Source organism: Ciona robusta, chromosome 13 (genome assembly GCF_009617815.1).
Source record: "Ciona robusta chromosome 13, ASM961781v2".
Classification (NCBI taxonomy): Eukaryota; Metazoa; Chordata; class Ascidiacea; order Phlebobranchia; family Cionidae; genus Ciona; species Ciona robusta.
Window position 1 is genome coordinate 2,393,054 of NC_143247.1, and position 16,109 is coordinate 2,409,162.

General features: G+C 35.8%; 2 protein-coding genes across 4 annotated transcripts in view; one reads left to right on the forward strand and one right to left on the reverse strand.

The window, feature by feature from the left end:
- The window catches only part of LOC149725763 (nucleolar protein 8-like), a 41,823-nt gene that overhangs the window by 5,904 nt on the left and 19,810 nt on the right, over nt 1-16,109 (forward strand). The window contains exon 11 of one of the 3 annotated variants that reach the window (XM_089891399.1): nt 77-2,334. The exons of the other annotated variants lie outside the window; for them this stretch is intronic. The gene's annotated coding sequence lies outside the window, so the exon portion shown is untranslated. Of the gene's footprint in view, nt 1-76; nt 2,335-16,109 lie in introns of those variants that run through there. 3 annotated transcript variants of the gene reach the window in all.
- On the reverse strand, nt 485-12,524 carry LOC149725764 (neuron navigator 3-like). Its single transcript, XM_089891391.1, has 15 exons — nt 12,331-12,524; nt 7,371-7,659; nt 6,760-6,908; nt 6,190-6,326; nt 5,811-5,964; nt 5,221-5,425; nt 4,909-5,105; nt 4,440-4,608; nt 3,896-4,043; nt 3,551-3,641; nt 3,247-3,415; nt 2,764-2,878; nt 2,184-2,332; nt 1,851-2,025; nt 485-1,320 (listed from the first exon to the last, which is right to left on the reverse strand). Exons 2-15 carry the CDS (start codon nt 7,615-7,617, stop codon nt 915-917), a joined length of 2,511 nt encoding a protein of 836 aa, XP_089747517.1. The 5' UTR covers nt 7,618-7,659; nt 12,331-12,524; the 3' UTR covers nt 485-914.

Genomic DNA, 16,109 nt, shown 5'->3' on the forward strand with positions numbered 1-16,109 from the left:
TTAGCCATATATTAAATAAAATTAAAAAACTTTACAAAAGTTACATACGTGGTAACCCGCATAATTTGGTTTTTAGTGCTTGTCAGGTAAAAAGATGAGGTACTAAAGATCAGAAGAGTGTTTATCAGAGTACAGGAGAGTTCTGAAAGACTACTACAGAGTGGGAGATATAGACATTTGTTGAGCTACAGACTTTGGAAATAGTTGTCAAACATAGGGAATCTCATTGATTAATGTGGTGAATGCAATATACTTTAGCACTGCTTGTTTGTATAGACACCCAACAGAAAGTTAAAAACTAGAGTGCTAAACATAGTTTTACTCCTTTTTTAAAATTCACGTACGCCTAACGTTACGACTATAAAGCGCACCTAATCCAGAGGATACTGGTTCAAGGCTCATTAATGCTACCATTATGAGCGTCTGTGTTTTTGCCCAAAACGCTGAACGGCAATTGCCCTGGAGGATAAAAAACACAATTCAGTCGCTGTTTAAATAATTTTTTAATTGTAAAATAAGAATGCGAACACATAGAAATTAAAATTCCACCATGCGAAGCCAAAACTTCGAGAAATGTCTTTGCCAGCCACGCTAAAAGCAACAAAAAGCTTGGAAATTTGTATGTAGAAATAGCTTACTGTTTTTAACTCTTAACCCACTATGAATAGTGACGTAAACTATTAATTATGGGCGCCAAACCTTTTAAAACACAGGGGAGGCAGGGGTAGTTAGACATATACTTTTATAAAGAAATCGAACTTATTAGTTGTAATGTTTCCTGATTAATTTGGTGTGGAAAATTTAAGGGTACGGCTGCCTACCTTGCCACCCCAGAGTTGGCGCCTAATGCTATGTATACAAGCATGTAGATTTTAGATTTTGTATAAAAAGCAATTAAAAGCGTGTGTTAAAAATTACCGCACCAAACGCCCGCCAGTGTGAATGACCGTTTTACTGGGCGATGTTACAGGACTGTTATGCCTATGCCATACTGTAGCATTGCTGTTCGTAGTGTTTTGGTTCCGTAATCCGATTAGTTCCATTGGCGGCACAGGCGGCGCTTCCTGCTTTTCAGATCGGGAATTTCTTGAATTTTGGCGGCGAAGCACAGGCCCTTCGGTCGGCCGGTCGGTTAAATAATTCTCGATATAATTTTCGGCGCATCGGTTACGGCTTGGGGGACGTGGGAGTGTGTTATGTTTTGGTGTCGATTCTAAATCGGTACGAGGGGGCACTGGAGGGCAGTCGAGATCATCGCTGGTGATTCGTTTTAAGCGTAACGTGACGTCACCGCCCATGTCGCTCGCATTCCACGGAAAACTGAAAACAAAAAACAATATTTAGGCATAAATTTAAATTGTGAAAAAATTGAACTGTCGATGTATTTATCTCTTCGAATACAGTAGCGAATTCAAACAACTAAGAAAAGGGAATTACAGCGAAACACAGTCGTTAAAAACATGCTACCGGTAAAAACTACTAAAATGAATGCGAATTTTCAAATTTTATTATTTTCTTTATAAACTTAATCAACAAGCCCCATTGTATTTAATAACCATCAATCAAACACAACCTGTCAATCATTTCTCACCTGTCAATCAAACACAACTTGTCAATTAAACACAGCATGTCAATCAAAACACAACCTGTCAATCAAACACAACCTGTCAATCATAACACAACCTGTCAATCAAAACACAACCTGTCGATCAAAACACAACCTGTCGATCAAACCCAACCTGTCAATTAAACTTGACCTGTCAACCAAACCCAACCTGTCTACCAAACCCAACCTGTCAATTAACACAACCTGTCTGTCTATCAATCCCCATCTGTCAATCATTTCTCACCTGTCAATCACCCATTCCGTTGGGTCGGCCCATGGTTTGGGCGTCCCTTCCGTTGATTGGCGGATTCTTCTCACGGCCGCAATGACGTAGGGTGCGATCACGTGATTCCAAACTTGTACAAACCACGTGCATGAAGAGTAAAACTCGACCGGAAATGACGCGAAAACACGCGGACCTATTTGAAAATCGAGTTAGTATGTAAAGCGAGTTAAAACCAGAAAATTCGTGTTTTGAAACGCGAACAAATCTAAAATAACGCGAGATAATAGGGTAAATAAGAAAAAACGCCAAATAAATGTAACAAAATCCCCCAAAAGCGCGAAAAAAACATACCTATCGTGACGTCAGCAGCACATTGCGCCTCGAGACACCTGTTCACTTGGTGCCAGCAGAGAGGCAGCCACGTGATAACTCGTAAAGTGTTTTGAAATTCGTCCTTGGGAGTTTCTTTACCCCCGACTCTACATTCGACCACCGCTTTCCTAGATATAAGATTTCCATGAAATATATCTTGAATAATGTTTCTATTGGACGTTACTACGTTTCGCATTGTGTAAGATAGGACACCGTTGGCACATAATATCCCATATTTCCTGTTCATGTTTTTAACAATTAACAAAAAAAATGTTTTTAGGTCGTGAGGATACGTTTTATGATTCTGTAAATATTCTTTGTTTATCACCAAGTGGGACAATAAAATAGAGTGAAAATATAGACCATCCTACCCAAAGCTACTATAAACTAAATCTCTATTCTTAATACCTGTTATAATCTGTATAGGATATATAACCAACAAATAATTTTTTTAAAGTATTGAGTAAAATTTAAAGACATCAAATTCGATAAAATACATATTGAGCAATTCCTTATACGGCGTTATATTGAAAACCAACGAGCACGTAGTGACATATACCTTAAAAATCGCGCTAAATAATCCTTCACGTGCGCGCTGTTGTTTTTGCACGAAATCCAAGTGAATTCGTCTCTGTGTTCTTCTGCCCTATGTGCCTTGCCTTGTAGTATTGTACCTATAGTTGAACAACATGTTATTTTCATGACGGCACAGTGGTTATGGGTTCGAGGCTTGATGCTGCTACCGTTGTGGGCGTATGTGTTCTTGTGAAAGAAATTTAACAGCAATTGCTTTAACTCAGTGGTTATTAATGGGTTATCTAAAGTACTCTAAATTATCAGTCAAACGTAAAAATCCCCAATAAAAAAAAACACAATTACAAATGCGGTAGCTCGTAAAGTTAACGTAAGCGGGTACGAGGTGTATAAAACAGAACAACCGTGTTATAACGACTATCATTGCCCTACAACACAAGAAAAACAAATTACATTCAATAAATTCGTTCATTCTTATATTCATTCACTCTTACATCGAATTACCTACCTATAACATATGGGCACTTCGCTTGCTGAGGCAACTGTACAATTGGCGCGTAAGTTTGAGTCAGTGACGTCAGCAAGTGATTGTTCTCAACGATTATGACGTAGGGTAGTGTTGAATAAGCTGACGTTTTACAAGCTTCGGCCACTTTCTTAATGTAGATTTGTAAATCCTGTAAAAAAAACTCCATTATAAATTGGCTGTATTATTAAGACGTAACATTTTTTTGTAATAACGTGACAAAAATATTGACGTGACATTTTTATAATCACGTCACAATGACGTCACAGTTAGCATTGTTACGTACCTCTTCCCCTCTTTGTTTTACGTCATAAACGAACACAGGATCCGCTGACGTAATCTGCCGACGTGCGCGCGCCACCATGTGTTGAGCGAGACTGTAAGAATAACGTCATAGTTAGTGATGACGTCACAATAACGTCACAAAATCCAATTCGAAAATTTTCTGCTATAAATTATTGTAGGGCAAAGGGGGCATTATTTTTAAAAAAATTTTACAAGTTGGCATTTACCAAAAAAATGTATTTACCTCCTTGAATATACAGTAGCTAAGATCAGATGATTTAAAACAGCGAAGAAAATGAAATTAACGTTCAAGTTATATTAAAATAAGTAAAAGTTAGGTGCATACCTGTGCGCTAGATAGGTTTTCCCTGTACCGGAAGGCCCATGTAACATTATCCTTGTTTTGTGCATTAAACTCGTAATGTAACGCTGTAAGGTGTCGCGTGGAACTAGACTACGGAAGGCCATTAGCTCGACCGAGCCACAAGTGGCATCTATGGAAAAAGTGACAGTTATAACTATAGTACTGTGGGGGAAGATGGAACACCTTTAACACAATATATCTAAATATCCTGATCGTGTTTTAAAAAATTAACAACGGTCTATGAGAGTCGTGAGGATACGGTTAGAATTCGTCTTATGTTCTTTGTTTACTACCCAAAAGAAAAAAAAAAGGAAAGGTGTCCCATCTCCCCCCACCATACTATTTGTTGCTGACGGGCATATAGTAGGTTTGGGTAAGATGGTCCATGTTTTCATTCTATTTTATCGTTTCATTTCGAAATCGAATCGCTGAAGTAAAAAAAACAACCATTCGACAACGCATTCGATTTGCTATTGCAGAAAAAGTATCTTAACTTTGACTGTTTCTAGTTTTTAGAATGTTTTACCTTTTAACGAAATTTTCACACTGTCCACGTCGCCGACCATAAAAGCACACGGAAGCAGCTCAGGCGGCCTTGAACCCGGTATCCTTGTCTGTTCGCCGACTTTATAAAACGCAATACTGGCAATGGATAGACCAAGTCTACTGTCCCCGTCTACACACCTACAGTATTCCTGTAAAATATAAAATAAGTTTAAAAAAAAAATTAAAATGTGTGATGTCATAAAAAATGACGTCATAAATTGCTAAGCGCTGTTTTCTTGCTTTGAGTAATGGTATAGTACTGTGGGGTAAGATAGCACATAATATCTCATATTGTCTAATCGTGTTTTAAACAATTAACAACGCTCTTTTAGAGTTGTGGAAATAGGTTATATAATTTTGGAATTATTCTTTGTTTACTACCAAATGGGACAATAAAAACATGTCCCATCTTACCCCAACGTACTAGACATTCGTTCATAACGGCTTACCGTGAATAAGTCTCCCGTCATCTGATCTAATTCAGCCCAGTTAGTTTTTCGAGCAACGGGTAAAGAACCGATTAAAATATCGTCTTCGTTTTTGTTTTGACCAAACTTTATGGTATATGGGGTCTCGACAACGAAACGTATTTGTGAGCCTTCGTCCTCGCTCCCGGGCGACACCGCGCGATACAGTTTTGAACAATCTGAACACGAATGTGAATTTTTTATTGAAGTTCATACATAACAAAACAAACTCTAACAAAACAAACTCAAAAAAAAATTAATACGAAAAATTAAAAAAATGCAAAAAAATCTTACCGAGTTGTAAAACTGAGGGGTTAAATGTGCTTAGCGCCTCTGGTGACGACGGGGAGTGAAACCCCCTGCCGCTGGGGGACGCTAGAGGGGAGAGTTTCAGGTGAAACGATGATGACGGTGAAAGACTGGAATTAATGTAGCCATTGTTGACGTGGGTGCCGGCTTGTAGGCGTTCGTTTTCAAGTCGCAGGAGCTGCATTTCGTGCTGTAGAGTCGTATGTAGTCATTTAGTATTACACAACATAAATTTGAGATTGTTTTAAAATATATGCAGGTGCACAGTGGTTAGCGCGCCCGCCTATAGCCCAGAATTTATAGAGACTTGGGCGTACGCGTTCTTGGACAAGACACCTAACGGCAATTGCTTCAATCCAATTGTAAGTTATGGGTTGTCTAAATTATCAGACATACATTTTAAAAACAAAAATTGGAATATCTGCCTAAAAAAAACTTACCTACAAAGTTACATACGTGGTAACTCTTAGGCAAGCTGTATGAAACAGAACACCCACGTTATAACGACTGTCGTTACCCGCCACGCGAGGATAAATAATTTCATTCACGTTTTCAATGCAGTATTTTTGACTTACTTGCATTTGTGCGATTTGGTCTTTAAGTTGATGTAATTGATGTTGTGAAGTCAGCGCTTCTAAACGAACGTCTGTCAGTTTTCTGTCTTTTTCTTGAACTATTTGTAAAATCTCATTGTACGAAATCGATTCTTCTGATTCGCCGATCCCAGTGCTAATAGAAATATAGTTTTAGCATCTCTATTCTATATGGGTGAGGTCTCGCACTGTGTCACGCTATGGGTCCTAGGATTTAGGCTACGATTACCCCATTACCCCAACACCCTAAATGCTACCGAATAGATCTCACCAGAAAAATATCAAATAAAAGCGTGGCTGTTAAACCCACAATAACCTAAAAGTCTGCCCCTATATATACCTAATATAAAACCATTGTTACCTCGCGCTTCTGAAGCTACGTCGCGACGAATTCGGTGACGTCATACACCCTGAATCGTCCGCATCTGTGAACTCTTGACCCGAGTTGTTTGATTGTGACGTCTTACTGCTTTTTGAGAATGCAGATTTTAACGGTAGCTGTAAAAGAATTTATAACGGATTTAAATGTGTTGGTTATCATGGGAAGGTAAGCAGCAATTTTGCCAAAGTCACACTTGGTGCTCGCTTACGAGTTATCAAGTATGTAACTTTGCTAGTTACGGCGAAGCAGGAACGCGCCAGTATTGGCCTATCCCCCAACACCCAGAATGCTCTGTTTAACAATACGTTTAGTCTGTGTTATCTCGACTGTTATATAGTACTGTGGGGTATGGTGGGACACTTTTAGCACATAATATTCAAACATTCTGATCTTGTTTTAAGCAATTAACAACGATCTATGGGAGTCGTAAGGACACGGTTTAATAAGGAAATAAAATGAAAAGGTGTCCCATCTTCCCCACCCTACTATAGTAAAATTGTGTTTTCCCAAAATTGGAAAAATGATTTTTTTTGTAATATCTTATCATACCCATCGTTTTTTCTTGTGTTTTCCGTCGCTGTCGCCGCTGCTTCCCGAACTTGCAGATGACACGCTTGAATGACTTGCGTGGGAACTCATGGAGGACAAACTTCCGGATGAAATTCGTTTGTTAATCGGCGAATTAGGCGAGAGTGCATCTAGAAATATAAAATACGTTCATTTAGGGATTTTAGCATATAGTACTGTAGGATAAGATGGATACCGTAAACACATAATATCCCATACTTCCTAATCGTGTTTTTAAGAATTATCAACGCTCTTTTTAGAGTCGTAAGGATATGCATGTATAATTCTGTAATTATTCTTTGTTTGCTACCAAATTGTACGATAAGAGAAAAAACCTGGACAATCTTATCCCAACCTAATACATTTTAAAACAGGCTAATTCTTCCTACATAAAATCTATTTCCGTACTCTGGCTTTGAACCTAGAACCCCTAATGCGATGCAATTGATACAAAATACGTCCATAATGTACAAAATCCCCTTTCGCGTTTTTACTTTGAAGTGTATTGTCGTATATTTGTTATTCAGCACAAATAAGTAGTATGGTAAAATACAAGACCACAAAAGCGTCATTTTCTTTGTTGTCGAACTTACCGAAATGTCGCGCCGACGACAGCACTGGTGCCGAATACGCCGAACCGGAACCCCAATGGTTTTGTTCAGACGTTGTATACGTTGGGTCAGAATGCGGCGTGGTGTTCGCGCTTTTTGACTCCGAGAAAGAAAACACGCTTGCCGGGCTTGGGGCGGTTGAATTCCCCGCAGAACGTTCAGCTTTAGCCCGAAGTTCTTCAATTGTTTTTCTCAATTTATCCAACTCATTTTCTTCTCTTTGCTCCATTTTTTTACTAGTTTTTTTTTTCTCTAAAACCCGTCAATTTTTCTGCAAAAACATCAATCTTTTATTTTTCTCTATATTGCTTTGGTACAAAAAAGTAAAAAAGTTAGTACACCGCTAAAATACGCCTAAAAAGTCGTTAAAATATACTCACGCTAAGAACTCTCTAGAAAACGAAATATAACGTATATTAGCACACCGCACAACTAAATAACACTGGACTAATGCTATAAACCTCTAATGGAAAACATCTGATCCAGATTATTTTACAAATGACTCATAATTAATCCAATACTGACTTCTGTTGCGTCTCAATTGAATTAAACCCCTAACCCCAAGACTTTCTCCTGTTATGTGACGTCATTTTGGGTGACGTCATCAAAACAAAATGTACCCAATTATAGCTAGTGTATAAATTATTTAACTATATAATCTATGAGGTATACTCATAGGCATTTTTATTGAGTTTATAAAACTGTATCCTCACGACTGTTAATATTTGTTTAAAACACGATCAAGGTATTTGAATATTATGTGCTAAAGGTGTCCCGACTTCCCCCGGCCTACTATTTTTGGGCGATTTTGTGAAACTAAACATTTTGTACATCTGTTGTAGTTTAAATACTTGTGTTCTACTAGTCGTTAGATGAATTATGGTGATTCGTCCCCTTGGCATTTTACTGTGGTTTGACGCTCTGGTTAACGCATATTTCGCGGCAATTAACGCCCTAAAAAGAGAAATAGTTTGCAGCATACGTTGTACAAATTAACTCGGCGGTAAGTTTTCCTGCCGAAAAGCCGCTTTTGATAATTCCTGGTGTTTTGAAACGGAATCTCTGTGGTTACTTGCCGAAAACGCTAAGAATTTTAAATTTAGCTCAGCGCAAAAACAGCAATTAGAGCGGCTGTCTTTAGCGCAAAAGTTTTGGGTTCGAGGCTTGGTGCTGCTACTATTGTGGGCGTATGTGTCCTATACAACAAGACACTTAACGACAGTTGCTCCAATTCAGTAGTTAGTTATAGGTTTTCTAAAATTTAATTTTAACTTTAAAAAAATCTAGTACTCACTCATATACATGGAAACTCGTAAGCAGACATGAGGTGTATGAAACAGAACACCCGTGTTAACGATATAGACATTTCCCGGCGCTCGAGAATAAATAAGTTACATTGATTCATTCTTTCAAAGTTCGATGTTTTGTCTGTATTGTCATATATATTTGGTTGTTTGCTATGGTGGCTTTTGCTCTAACTAGTTCTCAATGGCTATTATACGCTATGACGTGTTTTTGTACTCGAGTAACATCTGCAATTGTTAGCTGACAATAGAGCTAACGTCACAATCGAAATAATCAATAGAATTTTATCCGGAAAACAGATTACGGGACAAAAAGGGCACAGATAAAAAGCCGGGACCAAAACAAAGTACCTTAAAATGCCAAAATAGCACGTGCTGTTAAATAAATACACTTCGTTGAGCATTTTGCACAGATAAATACATTTCCTCTTTACAAAATAACAAATTCCTCAAAATAATTCTATTTTCTTTATACAAAATGACAGAAAAATTCGGCTAAAACTAAACAAAATTTAAAACAGTAGTAAAACCTGCGCAAAAAACTGCATTTTTTGCTTTTTATTGCCTAAAATGCTGTCCAAAAGCTTCGCTGCTAACTAAATGTGCCATTATTGGTGCGCATTTTTTGTCATTTTCACAAAAAAAAACACCATAAATCTTAAATTTAAATTAAAATCAAGACGTTTTATTAAATACAGCGCAAAATAAGTGCATTTTTTGCTTTACTTCTTAAAATGCGCCTAAAAGCGTTGCTGCAACACGAACAAAGAGTTCTGAAACCCCTGCCATCTCCAATACATTATTGGCTTAATAGGTTTTATTTTAAATCCTTATATCGACCCCGCTATATCCTACACGCGAACCGGCGCTATGGCCAAAATCGAAAATTTGGATTTTTTTTCTTGGGGCAAAAGGGGTTTGTTTTCATTCTCCTCATCGTCCCATTTTATAGTATTTTATTTCTTTATATAAAACACAAAACATTACGATTTTTAAATTAGGTTTAAAATAATGAGCATAGTATACTGTGGGGTAAGATGGATACCGTAAGCAGATAATATCCCATATTTCCTAATCGTAATTTTAACAAATAACAACGCTGTTTTTAAGTCGTGAGTCGTTTTGAGTCGTGTTTAAGTCGTTTTAAAATTCCGTACTTTTTTTACCACCAAAAAAGAGAATGAAAACATGGACCATCTTACCCCACCCTACTATCAAAGCTTTCATATACAATACAGTTATTGCAAAACTATTACTTTTAAGTATAATTACTCCAAAATATTACGCCCACAGCAAAAAATTAAAGTCTAAAATACTTTAACCATAGTTCACCCTTCTTAAAAACTTTAAATATTTCTGCCTTACTCTATTATCGATATTTGCCCCTTTCGCCACTAAAATCGTTCAAAATCGAGTCAAAATACGTCACAATAGCGACACGTCAATCAATCAATGATCTAGGATAAGAAAATTTGGTGAGGTCTTAATTTAATTAAAGGGCGAACGACGTTTTACTTAAAACCTATGCGACCTAAGTTCGCCTCTATGTACCAGTAACTACGCAAAGGAACCCATGTCCCATTGGATCTAAGATCAGAATAGACTTTTAACTGACATTAAATAATTATATATAAAATGCAAAAATCAATAATACGAATCGTTTAAAAATGAAGCTACTATATTACAATGCAGTTTATGTTTACACGCTACGAGTATAAACTACTTAAGTAGAAGTGTCAAATAAAAGCGTGGCTGCTAAACCCAAAATTAATACTTTCCCTCAAGGAGATTTTTACTGCTAATGCCCTTCTCTTCGTTGTTTTATTATTCTGATCTTCGCTATTGCATTCAGAGACAAGAATTAAGTTTACAAAATATTTAGACACATTAAATTTATTTAAAGGTAAAATTTAATCCATTAAAAATTACAAATTGTACATACACGTTAAAACAGCTGTCTTAAACTGAAAACCGAATTTTAAATTAACAAGATCAACCAAGTCTGACCTTAAACTTGTAACCTAATCAATGTTATAGTGAACAGCTGTGCCGAGCTACTACCGTTCAATCATGGTAAAACTAAAGTCTCACGTTCGAAGTGTACTCATAAATTTCGAAAGCACTCGCCGTTTTTCACTAAAGGTTAATTGCGTTTTATGCTGTACAGCAGCGCGTACTGTGCTCTAGGCAGATATATTGTACTGTGGGGTAAGATGGATACTGTAAGCACGTAATATCCCATATTTCCTAATCGTGTTTTAACAATTAACAACGCTCTTTTAGAGTCGTGAGAGAATGGTTATAGGTACATCTGCGCAAACTAACTGCCTTTTCTTTTCTTATAACGCTGTCTAAAAGCTAGGCTGCTATTCTATGCTAAAAAAAACGAAATATTTGTCTGTTCTTGATACAAAATAGCAGTGTAGTTTTAAATCATCCTGGGGTGTCGGGGTAATGGGCTAACTGTTATCTAAATCTCAAATTCCTTGACGTGCCTCGCTGTAAGACCTCATTTCACATAGAATAGAACGGTATACATGCATGTCATGCTTAAAATGCATTACCAGTTCACCACAAATACAAACACAGATGTAGAATGGACTTTACCACGTTCCAAAGGTCAGATGCTGTATTTTCGAGGCAATAATTACTTTATTACTATATCCCTTTTACGTTCTAACACCTCTAGGCATGAATAATAACAATTCTTGAATTGGAAACAACAGCAAAAAAAAAATTCAAAACAAAACTTGATGAGATCTATCTAAGATATATCTCTTCAAAATAATCCAAATATTGAATAATAACTATATATGGTAATTTGGGGTAATATACTCTATTTTTTTATTCGCCTTTTTATCCCATTTAATAGTAAACAAAGATTTTTTACAGAATTAAAAAACCGTATCCCCACGACTCTAAAAAGCGTTATTATTTGATAAAAACATGATTAGAAAATATGGGATATTATGTGCTAACGGTATCTATCTTAACACACAGCATTATAATTCCTATTCTGTTAAAATACAACCTTTTATTCGTTCATTTGGTGCTGTTGTAATACTTCTAGTTGAGCTAACCTCACGCATGCCATGCTAACAGCTTAACAACTGTATCTCTAGGCCTATAAGCTTTTCTTTGATCTAATCCATGATAAGGGTTTCACAGATGTCACCCTTGACACGTGTCACTCATTTCAACATATTGACAGCTCCTTAAAAGCCGAGGTCAAGAGTTCACGTAATCTTTAACTTTTCGACACTTCTTATACACATACTCCCGTTTATAACTTAATCCGTATATTATTTTGACTTTTGCGTTTGATTAAACGTTTTGTTATATAACAGTCTAACTTTTGAAAGCCAATTAAATAGTTCGCCTTTTTTTACATAATTTGTAACAGTTTAAAACAATATGTTTACGCTATAAAAGAATATAAAATAGCCACATTTTCTCATAAAACACATAAAATGCATAATTTCTCCTAAAAAATAGAAAAAAACATAAGATTTAAATCATTTTTCAAAAAATCGATCTAACACAATGAAAGTTAGTACGCAATTTTGTTCATATAAAGTTAAACACTTATTGCAAATAGCATAATAAGCCTATAGTATAAATGTATTATTAATACATACCTTCTGTATCTTTTTAACACTTCTTCGTTTTTCGCCTCTGTGATAATGACGTAACTATAGCTATTATGACGTATCCTTCCGCAGCAGCAAAATATGCTACGTCTCCAAAAGCAGTTAACAAAATACTACTTGCAAATAAATCTTAAAATAATTGCTAAGCACAAAAATGGCTGGAAAATGACAAGTCGTTATAAGTTATCCTAATTTTTTTAAATATATAGTAGGGTGTAGAAAGATAGAACAATTTTATCACACATATAATATCTAAATATCCTAATCGTGTTTTAAACAACTAACAACGCTCTTTAAAAGTCGTGAGGATACGGTTTTATAATTCTTTGAATGTTCTTTGTTTACTTCTAAATGCGACGAGAAAATAGAATGAAAAGGTGTTCCATCTTCCCCCACCCTACTATATGTATTTAGCACAATGCCTCTAAAAGCGATTTTACTTGCTTACTGTTTTGTATATGCGCGTTTTACTGAAGCTATAACAACGTAGCTTAAAGGTATATTGATTTTTTCTTAAGTGCTTTCGATAGCGCTATTATTAATACATGAAACGCACTGAGTACTTAGTGCCCGTATACATACATTTATAAAGAGTATAACTAAAAAAAATTCTTAATACCTAAATAGTAGTTTGGGGTAAAATGGTTCATGTTTTTATTGCATTTGATCGTCTAATTTGATAGTAAACAAAGAATATTCACAGAGTTATATAACCGTATCCTAGCGACTCTAAAAGAGCGTTGTCAATTGTTTAAAACACGATTAGAAAATATGGGAAATTATATGCTATATACCAACATATTTAAATTAATACCATATATATACGTACGTTATAACACTACTGCGTTTCAACATTAAATTGTTTACAGATAAAAATCCGACTGTTCTAACTATTTTGCTGTTTTTACTACTCAAATTTTTTAGCTACATGATACAAAGTATTAATGCATACATGCCTAAAAAACACTAATATTTCTACATTAAATTGTTTAAATTGTATAAAAAAAGACAGCTGCTTTGCTGATTTTCTGCAGCATTGTAAAACCGTTCAACTTTCGCCTATTCGTATTCATTGTTTTGTTTGCGCTCAAATTAAGTCGACGTGCTTCGCATTAGAGCTTACACAAACTAAGCGAAGCGTACGAGGGAAAAACTCCTGTCTGTAGCTAAGACCACAGAGCGTATACGCTTTCACTGTCTCGTTTTCGCAAGTTTTTGCAAGATTGAAATTTGAGAAGACGTTTTTTGGCCCTAAAAGCGTTTACATTGAAATGCTATCCCAGACAGCCAACGTCGGGTTAAATCGTTTTCTTTGCGTGTATTTTGCCGGCGCATTTTCGAGCCCGTTTTTGGTTCGAATAAAGGCGTTAAAATTTAGGTTGGGGTAAGATGGTATATGTTTCACGGGTCTTACATCGTCTCATTTAGTAGAAGACAAAGAAAATTTACAGAATTTTATAACCGCATCCTTTTTTTCTCTAATTATTATTTTTACCATTTTTCTATTTCACTCCAAAATAAAATGCTTCCCTAGAAAAATAAACTTCCGCGCTTTGTAATTGTATTGTGGTAAACCAATAATTAATAAGGCAACCACTGGGGCTCTGTATTATTCCCTATCTCGTCACGCCGTTTGAAGTTAAAAAAATCCGCACCAATCGTTGTCAGAATTAAAATTACCTGTCTCAATTTCTCACGGATGATTTATAAAAATCCTTCGTTAAAACCTGCGATTTTTATTCGTAAAGATTGTCGCAAATTTCCACGGTACTTTCGTGGGTTATTGTGGCTTCGCGTGACGCTTTACTGCACGGTTATTGCGTCACAATAGCAAGCAAATGAAAGCAATACGTACATATAATATAAACTACCGTGGGATCGCGTCCTTTCGTTGCTACAACATAAAAACCACATAAAACGACGCGTGTAATACCACCATAGAGAATAGGGCTATTTATACTAACGCTTATCAAAGCAAAATTCTCATACGAGAATATATATATAGTACTGTGGGGCAAGATGGGTACCGCTAGCACATAATATCCCATATTTCCTAATCGTGTTTTTAACAATTAACAACGCTATTTTAAAGTCGTGAGGATACGCTTATGCTTTTTTGTAAATATTCTTTGTTTACCACCAAACGGGACGATAAAAGTGAATGAAAACATGGACCATCTTACCCCAACCTACTATACTTTGTTTAAAATACTTGTATACGCTTGTACCTCAACTCAACTCCATTTTCAGAATTTTTTACCGTTCCTCATCTTAAATTCTGCTAAATTTTAATTCTTTACTACGCTTACACTCGAAACAGCTAAACGCGTACATAAAACTCTATCTCAATAGTCCACAATACGTCACAATACCGTATTACACGTCACAATCGCGCTCTCATACTAAACAAAGAATATTTATAGAGTTATTTCAAAGAATTTTAAAACCATATCCTCACGACTCCAATAAACCGTTGTTAATTGTTTAAAACACGATCAGTATATTTGGATATTACGCGTTAAAGGTGTCCCGCCTTCCCCCACCCTACTATATATGGGCAGTCATATTTATCAAAAAAGAGAAAATCCGTGTTTTTCACCTAGTTTTAATCATTTGCATTGAGCACATGTTTCGTATGGTAAATCCTACCATACGGGGATTAATGGCAAAGTTACGCCCTGTCGTATGCCAGTAAAGTTAGTTCGACATATGCGAAGTACGTTCGTTTATCATATACAAACTTACTGACATGTGGTGCACGATAACAGCAGTGTTGCCTGCAACATTTTTTCAGTGTTGCCCGGTATTTTTTGAAAATGAGTAAAATGTTTTTGAAAATGTTTGTTTTGGAGTAATAAAAATAACGCGATTCCAAAACATATCGTAAAAGTTTTTGAAAATGTTTTTTTTGGGGGGGGGGGTAATTTGCACTGTTTTAAGGGGCTAATTTATAGTTTTATGTACGATTTGTTCACGAATCGCGATATTGTTAAAAACAAGATTCGAAAATATGGAATATTATATATGCTAACGATATCTACCTTACCCCGCAATACTATAACCATTAAAAAAGTGTTTTTTCTAATCCATTAAAAAAAAATTTTTCTGGAAATTTATACTGTACAAAAATGGAGAATTTTGATAACTTAAGTCATATTTTAACGGTATCCATCTAAACCCACAGTTTTAAACTCAATGTTGTAACTTTGCGTGAGAGGAATTGGTATGTAAACGCTTTAACGATCACTAACTAACTGGTTCCTTTAATTTCCCAGCTTTAAGTGACCAGCTTAGATATAATGTAATTATGATAAGAATCATGGCGACTTCAAGCGAAAAATTAACTTAAATCCGACGTTTGAACGTGTTTTGATCATAATAGGAATTCCGCGCAAGATTTTTTTTCTATTTTTTCGGTAAAAAAGCTATCTTACTCCAAACTACTATTCTATATGTATTATTTTTTCTTTTTTATTTTACGTTTGGTAAAAAGAATATAGAGACACCTTTAGCACATAATATACAAACATCCTGATCGTGCTTTTAATAATTAACAACAGTCTATATGAGTCGTAATAATGCGGTTTTATAATTCTTTGAATGTTCTTTATTTATTAACAAATGGGCCGAGAAAATAAAATCAAAAGGTGTTCCATCTTACCCCACCCTACTTTATTACATTATGTATGGTACAGCAACAGTAACAGAAAACCGCTCTAAACAGCAACGCTAATCATAAATCTAGTCAAGAATTACGATCATATACC

Excerpts from the sequence above, each read along its gene's own strand:
- LOC149725764 (XM_089891391.1), bottom strand. The coding sequence starts at position 7,617 with ATGGAGCAAAGAGAAGAAAATGAGTTGGATAAATTGAGAAAAACAATT. Across the intron at positions 6,327-6,759 it reads AACACAAGAAAAAACGATGG|CTACCGTTAAAATCTGCATT; the intron begins GTATGATAAGAT and ends ATTCTTTTACAG. Across the intron at positions 5,965-6,189 it reads CGTAGCTTCAGAAGCGCGAG|CACTGGGATCGGCGAATCAG; the intron begins GTAACAATGGTT and ends TATTTCTATTAG.